The sequence below is a fragment of the Opisthorchis viverrini genome (assembly GCF_000715545.1).
Source record: "Opisthorchis viverrini unplaced genomic scaffold opera_v5_198, whole genome shotgun sequence".
Classification (NCBI taxonomy): domain Eukaryota; kingdom Metazoa; phylum Platyhelminthes; class Trematoda; order Opisthorchiida; family Opisthorchiidae; genus Opisthorchis; species Opisthorchis viverrini.
Window position 1 is genome coordinate 509,536 of NW_008751849.1, and position 7,905 is coordinate 517,440.

The 7,905-nt window shown below is 45.5% G+C and overlaps 1 protein-coding gene across 1 annotated transcript in view; it reads right to left on the bottom strand.

Moving 5' to 3' along the window:
* Nucleotides 1–7,905, bottom strand: part of T265_07921 (hypothetical protein) — a gene marked incomplete at both ends in the record, with an annotated part of 71,024 nt that overhangs the window by 21,670 nt on the left and 41,449 nt on the right. The window contains 8 exons of the mRNA XM_009173581.1: nt 331–426; nt 1,168–1,409; nt 1,501–1,741; nt 3,195–3,836; nt 4,176–4,249; nt 5,633–5,762; nt 6,583–6,801; nt 6,957–7,235. Coding sequence (XP_009171845.1) covers nt 331–426; nt 1,168–1,409; nt 1,501–1,741; nt 3,195–3,836; nt 4,176–4,249; nt 5,633–5,762; nt 6,583–6,801; nt 6,957–7,235 — 1,923 coding nt within the window. The remainder of the gene's footprint in view (nt 1–330; nt 427–1,167; nt 1,410–1,500; nt 1,742–3,194; nt 3,837–4,175; nt 4,250–5,632; nt 5,763–6,582; nt 6,802–6,956; nt 7,236–7,905) is intronic.

The following is a 7,905-nucleotide window of genomic DNA, read 5'->3' on the forward strand; positions in this document are numbered from 1 at the left end:
TCTTACGTTTATACACGCGTGGTGCAACAGAAGTATAATGTACAGACCAACTTTATTGATGTCAGGAAATCATATCGCTTAACAACACATGAACCAACTGGCTAACAAGATCCGCAACAGTCCATGAGGTGTCGGCGGCCTCGCAAAAGCGGGATGTGATGCCTCGAAAAGACGTGGTTCGTTACACAGTCCGTCTTCTGAGGACCGAGAGCACAGTGCAGTACATCAGTCAAAACAATTAAACCAACTGGCACAATCAGCTCATATCAATGCCATCAGAACAAGTCAGATATTTTGAGTAACAGTGATCAATGTCCGAAGAAAACTCACATGCATTTCCTGCCAGATCATTTCTACTCCTGTAAGAAACTTCATCAGTGGATCGGAAACATGAAATCCTTCGAGGCGACGAATGAGCGTGAGTAGCTGAAAAGGAAGAAGTGATCTGGTGTGATTCGTGGGGAAAAAAACAAATACCATACATCCTCGTCACCGATAGCGATATCAGCGATGGACATCGATTCTCCAATAAAGTGCAACCCTGTGAGTTTATTTTAACGGAACGAGATGTGGAAAAAAACTAGGTGAAGTCTATGAAAACTATTCGAGACACCTATATATCGGAAGGTCAGTGACATCACGGGATGGCTGTAGCTTCGGGCAAGAACAGACAGGTGGTGTGATGAACGAACAAGCAGAAACTGATGCCCAAACTACAAGTCGACAGATAAGCTTCCGTACGTAGGTAACGGTATATACTATATGAGGAATGTGAATGACGATGGTGATTACAAGACAAATCTAGCTAACAAGTTCCGCAGCAAAGGCATAGTAGTAAGTAAATGAAAACAACAATGGCAATATTAAAAAAACGCATAGTTGTCATGTCACCCAAATGAAGCAGGACGGTGGAGATATCGGCAGTTTGCCCAAGCCTCGACAGCAGAAGTCGAGATACCGGAGTTGGGTTCGAACCACGGATCCCTTGGTGAGTAAATTCGCGTGTTAACCACGCAGAGAAATCTTGTGGCATGGAGTCACATAATTTGACCTGTTTCTATTTTAATGCAAAAAAAACTAAAACGCATGGCACGGAATAAGCGCTTCTTAGCAAAACTCTGTTTAAAAATCTCATAAGCTATACACAAAGCGGTGATATAAACTTACATGAAGTAGACTCGGCTGGCCCGGCCACTCGTGTAAAATCTGTCTAACCCTGCGTTCTAGATGTTCCAGAACGGCCAACAGTCTCGAAGCAGCATCCAAAGGTATAGGGTCCCGATAAACATCCAAAGACGCATTTCGCTCTTGGTGAATGGGTAGTCGGGCTTTGGAACGCAAGTCATTTTGTGCCAAATAGGCTGTGATAGCTAAAAGGGTCGACAGACTTTGTTTGTCCGTGCTTGGGTCTGAAGTGAAAAGTGAGACATAAGTGAAGAAAGCAAACAAATAGATGGATGGATGGAAGGTAGAAAAAGGAGAACGGACGGCCAAGCTTACCCAAGCTGACAGAACTGTGTAAGGTCAACCAGCTAGCCATACTGTATCCATTGAGTAAAGTATGCCAACGCCACTCGGACGCATGGTCTTTAGAAACCACATTGGTAGCTTGAGACAACAGCAGTTCGACTGTCCGATCGACCCAGTAAATGAGTTCCGACTCATCGGGGATCCAAGTTCGAGTGGTTTCACCAAGAGCCCGTTCTAACCATTTGTCCACCTGCTCCAGCTTTCGAACGGTCTGCAGCGATAAGGATAAATGAAGATGGAATGTACTCCGGCTAGTCGGGTAATACACACATTAGGGCGTAATACGATTCGGGCAGAAAAAGTCCCATGGCTATACTCCAAAGCGAGAGAATATCATGAATGATGCTGAATCAAATCTTTTCTGCTTTCATTTGCAAGGATGAATAGATATCACTTTGAGAACACGTCGTCTCTCATTCAGGATGACCTAGTGTGAGGCTGCATTCCACTGACAGGGGCTGGAGACAATCCAAATAGGGAAGTTCTAATTCATATATGAACATCTCGGTAAGAGAGGCAGGCAGATGAGGACAGATTTACACAAACAACAGCTCAAAGTGTAGTTGCCGTTTAAAACCATATTGAACCTTGGTGGAGGGCAGATAACTTGTGAGCTATCTATCCATATCTAAATGGAGATTGATTGATTTATCTAGGGAGTTGAGGTGGATAAACTGCTTTAGGAAACCCGATACACGTGTGGTTGTGCCGACTGCTGACGTGAGTCCAGTTCCCCTGGCGTTTCTCCACTATAGAAGAAAAATGCATACACACGGAAAGGTTCAGGATTCCAAGTACAGAAGTAGGGCTGCAACTGCTGGCCGGTGAACGTCGCGAATTCCTCACAGTAAATCGTACTTTCGTCCGTTCAAAAAAAAACAATTTTCATCAAAACTGAACGGAGCACCTGTGTTGCACGCACCAAATGGACCAATGGAGTTCACTCTTCTTAATAAAAAAAAACGCAATCATAACACCTAAATTCATTGCCAATCAACGTTTCGGTTGAATCGCTGTAATGTCAAACTGTGGTCATATCAAGCCATCCGGCTCGAACACTGATCATGTAGACATACAAACAGAGAGAGTTCCAACAAACACATTCATTTGCATATCAATCTAGTTTTGTCGGGAGACTCAACTGAAACCAAGCTGAATCTTATTTATGAAATCCGTTCAATTTGGGTTCAAGTAGGACATAAAGTTGACGGAAACTCGTGGACTGATGCTACCTGATGAGCCCCAGGAAGGGTGAGACCGGTCGTGCGCTGTCGAAGAGGTTCCAGCAACCTTAGGAGTCGTGTATTACGGCTATGGAGAGAGTTCCTTCATTCCATTTGATGTTTGAAATGCTTACATCGAACCTACGTTCCAAGACTTGAAAACAAGCTGATCAACTAAACGGGACATATTTGTGAAAGGTGGGTCGTTCTGAGGTCGCCAGTGCCGGTAATGAACAAGCGTCGTATGACTCAGTCATCCATACTCAGTGGGCAGAACCGCAAACCTGCAAACGTGCAATCATGGGTTCGCGTTCCGTATGAATTAAGGATTAATTGATAGTTACCTAGTGAATCCGACTGTCCCTCACAGTGCGTACTTTTCTGTTTGGATTACTATTAATGATAAAGTATTGCGAAACGCGCTAAAAGATTACCAGTTACCTGTTGTATCTGTTCTTCTCGTCCCAGACCAAGCTGTCCAGACTCCGCGCTCATTTCCGCCAATGCGTTAAGGCTAGCGGTTTCGGGGAAGCGCAATCGCCACTCGACTTCTTCTACTAAATCCGGATCGATCAAATCTGCTTGCACGTCCCGTGCATTGTCCTTCTTTGACTTTGACCCTTGTTGAAGTTCACCCTGTATCCGGTGCTTTCGACTCGCTGCCTCGATGAAAAGAGCAGCCCGCTCAGCAGCCGCTTTCTTCCGATCAGCTTCTGCTTGATGCCAACGTCTGGCCAAGGGTCGGTTGAGAAAGGCTAAGAGTCGCCCCGTGAAAGAGGTAAGCTGATAGTCATGACTACCAGCAGAGTCAACATGATGCAACCAGATAAGATCCAGTATTAACGAGAATAAGCGGAATTCCACCTGGAAGGCCAGGGCTTGAGTAGGGCCGGAAGGATTCGTTTCCAGGGACACTGCAATGGCTGCTTGTTTTAGTGTATTGCGGACACTGACGCTAGTCAGTTGGTAGGCCAGATATAGGGATGAGGATAGACAGTTGAGTGAAAGCGGTCGATCAATGACTGTTTGATTGCTCATTAGGCCAGTTGACAACAGACCAACCAGATCAGTCACCGTCGCTGACTAGATGAGTATGGAAGAAAGAGAACTGAAGGGATGAGCATGCAAACATGTGGCGGAAACAAGTCGTTCAGCTGCAGCGCCCAATCAGGACCTAACTGCCATGCCACCCGAAGGAAGCACGAGGGCTTGGATAGCGCCAGGTTACCCAAGCCTAAACAGGGGAAGTCGAGAGGCAGAGGTTGGGTTCGAACCACCGACCTTCCGGTCAGTGAATTCGCGCTTTAACCATTGAACCATCTCGCTAAATAAGAAGCTAGTGACGAAAGGGCATCTAGTAGCCTTAACACACAAGTTAACTATGCTAATGGAATTGCACAAAACTAGTGAGTTCAAACACACCATCGCTTCCGCCTTACCTTCATATTCATCGGCAGGGGGCCATAATGTGTCCATATTTGTAAACCTCGAAGAATCTGAAATGATCAACAGGAACAGGTTAGAGACGATAGAACGACTGAGGACTAATCAGAAATATGTTGGAGCTGAAAGCACCTAGCTGATCAAAACTTATTGGAGGTTTATCCTTTCACTTGTTCCGTACTTGTGACAATCCACTGTGGTTGCACAAAATGATATGGTAATAGCGTACATCGACTGAACACTTGGGATTCAAGCTGATAAGTGATCAAGTTCACGTGAAAAAGCGAGCTGAACGAACGTTTAATGTCCGGAGTTCAGTTTTATCGTTAGGTAGAATCTCACTTTGGTAGTGTGAGCATATTTGGTAATTTTGCGTGGATTTCGTCCTGTAAATGAAGCCAATCAATGCTGAAAAGCCGAGGAGCACTGTACAGCTGTTTCATCCTTATTGGGAATCAGTGGCAGTGCTCATCTCATGTCCTAACCGCCTCACAGCTTGCAGTTGGTATTGCCATGGTCAATACGCCTAGTTCATGTCGAGGCGAGCTCTGATCGGTTTAAAAACCAATCGAGTTACAGTACAAGTTGGATGCATAGAAGCGTCCGGATTCTAAGAGTGTTCCAATGCGTTGCACATGTTTTCTTCTGACGTGTTTACGACGTTCGGTACGCTCAGTGTACCTTTGACCGTTGCCCTGCTGAGCAGGTCAGCTTTGAACATCGGAAGCTTACTGAACTGAGGGCAAGCAAAGCCAAATTATTGGTCATTTTCCGAAGAGTGTTCGTTCTTAGAAGGGGGCACTTCATTCCTCTAGTTTCAACCAGTGCACAAAAAGGAAGTGGAAATTGGCAGCGGAAAATGGCCAGAATGGCGAGATGGTTGAAGCAAGAATTTACTGACCGGAAGGTCCCGAACCCGACCTCTGCCTCTCGATTTCCCCTATCTAAGCTCGGGCAACCTCGCACTATCCCAGCCCTCGTACAACCTTCGGGTGGCTGGCAGCGAGGCATTGGAAGGGTGTTACGGCCAATCCAGTGCATAATTTGTGGACGTAGAATCCCTGCATCCGGAAGACAACTGTATCATCATGAGGAAAATCTCAAATGCATATCAATCTACGGTGACAAACTACAGCTCTTGAGTCAAACCACATGTTGGGCACAGTAACCACGTCTCAGAAAGAGAGACCCTGACCTCAATCCTCCGAAGCGGTGACTTCCTAGGAGTGTGCAGCATACAATCCCCACCAGGTTTACATCGGGTTTTCCGCCCCACGAACGAAGATCATAGGAAGATACGACAAAAAGTCACGTTGCATTAACCGGAGGATTACTTCGGACAACTCTAGTTTGAGACGTGAGTCAACGCATAGATGGCTTTCAAACTAGCCGAGCAAATTTGAATCCAGAATCCTTCCATAAATGCAAGCAATTACAGACAACATCCAGCTTGAATTCCTCTTCCTCAATAGTCTTGTGGCTCTTAGAGCAAATGCCCGGAAGATAGAATACGAGTAAACTTTGAAGCCAATGCACATCTCGGGTGCAAATTCTATCTACCAAAGTCTAAATAAAACAGAAATCATAGATGTAAGTGACGCGGGAGTTGCAAAAATCAGTAATGCAACCTGGGATTGTCACGTAGTCTAAGGATGATTTTGCAAGATAAGGTGGGTTTCGTCACTAGTAGACACGAATTTACATGACGATATCGTTTGCACTACGATGGCGTTAAATTAAAGTGGGGATTCCAACGAAGATACTCTAAAAAACCAGAAATATGAAACCACATACAGTGGTTTGCTTTGCAGTAAAAGTGAGCGAGACACCTCAGTGGTTGAAGTGCATACATAGTAACCGGGAGGACCATGGTTCGAACCCAGCCTCGGCATCTCGGCTGCTCCTGTCTAGGTTTCGAGCAACTTGACAGTATCTCAGCCCTGGTACTTCTTTTGGATGAGCTGTACTGTGCGGGAATCAGGAGACAAACAAGGGTGGAACTTTTCTCAAAAGTCTGAAAGACTTCACAATTTTTTCACGACCTTGGCGCTGGATACGATCAACAAATCAACTGGGAAAATACACAACGCATAAGGTTGCCTAAAATTCTTCGACAGCCCACGACCTGGTTCATGCTTCTTTGGGCTCATCCGGTAGGCGCAGTCCCCGAGTTTCCGTCAACCTTATGTACTACTGGAACTCTGAGAAAAGTTCATCCCCTGAGAAAAGCCAAAGATCCCGGTTCTGAGTCGTAGCTTCCCTTTCAAAGGAAGGGAACACCATACGACTCCAGTGTATGGAATGTGAAAACAATTGCTAGATTACCCAGTCAAGATGAATTCAGCTACAAAACAAATGACTGTCTGTCTGAAACCAACTGACTCACCGCAAGCACTCCATGTAATAACGGTTCCACAATGTCAGCAAATGTATGGAATCTCTCAGGTTCCGTCAACCATTCAGCAAGGTCGGAGGCCACTTCCAACCACCGCTGAATACTGTCCGGATTGAGTTGAGGTAGACCTTGATTGGAGCAACGGTGAAGCAGGAGTTTTTCGGTGAATCCAACCACGAATGTAGATAGTCGGCGCCGAAGTTGCGAGTACTAGAGCGCGGTTCAGAGAAGAAGAAACGATGTAGGATCTTTTGAGGATGCTGGGAAGAACCCCGGATAACATGTTTAAATACCTAGTCCCTGGGTACCAAACATATTGTAGCAAGATCCGAAAATGTGAAACCTGCAGGAACGCGCATACTGACCTGAATGTTGGAGACCTGCCGAGAAAGGGGGATAGGTCCGCGCGAAATAACATTGTGCTTAGCCAACTGCTCTGACTTTTCCACTAACTGCTCACGGTAGGTGACTATAGCACTGATCCAAGGGTGTTCCAAGCCGGCTTCAGCCAACCCTTGGAGGTTTGTGGCAGAGAACCATTCATTTGAATCATCGCCATCTTTGGGGAGCGCGCCCGATGGGTCGCCGAAAGATATTCTGCGTATGGCTCGTCGCAACTCGATTTCTCGATCCACTCGTTCTAGCTGAGATGAGAAAATAAACATTATTTCACTGACAGTTCTTGTTTATTTGTAATACGAATAAAAAGACGGCGGCGCACTGCATCAGGTAAATGACCATCCTGTCTAATTCATGAATAGTGAATGTAAAGCCACCGTGTTTCATCGATTTGTAAAAAACGTTCAAAAACGCCACCACCCCTACGGTTATAGAGAGGCCTGAACAAATATTAACCGGGATCACATTCATAAAAGCTTCGTTACCAGGAGTTCAGAAAACAGCAGAGGTTTTTGTGGACAATAATCGATTTGTGGATCCTTCAGGAGACAACTAGCATTGATAAACTTTCGATGTGGGGACACTTAGGAATAGCACCAGGGTTGCCCGTTTCACTCGAACAACAAGATCCGTGAGAAAAACACAAGAGGTCGACGGAGAGGAGAATCCTCTGACTGTTGCCCCTGGTTCCTCAGTTTGCGCCCAAGTTCCACGGGAGGATTCAGAAAGAAACATTAGCAATCTGGTGCCAGAAGTGAGCATGGCTGAGGATCAACAGTAGCCATATAGCGATACGCTTTGCGGACGGAGGAATGTGATCAACTGAATGAAACAGCACTATATATATATATATATATATATATATATATATCGTTCGAACTCGAGATAGTTCAAAGGTCAAGGTGCCAGATTATG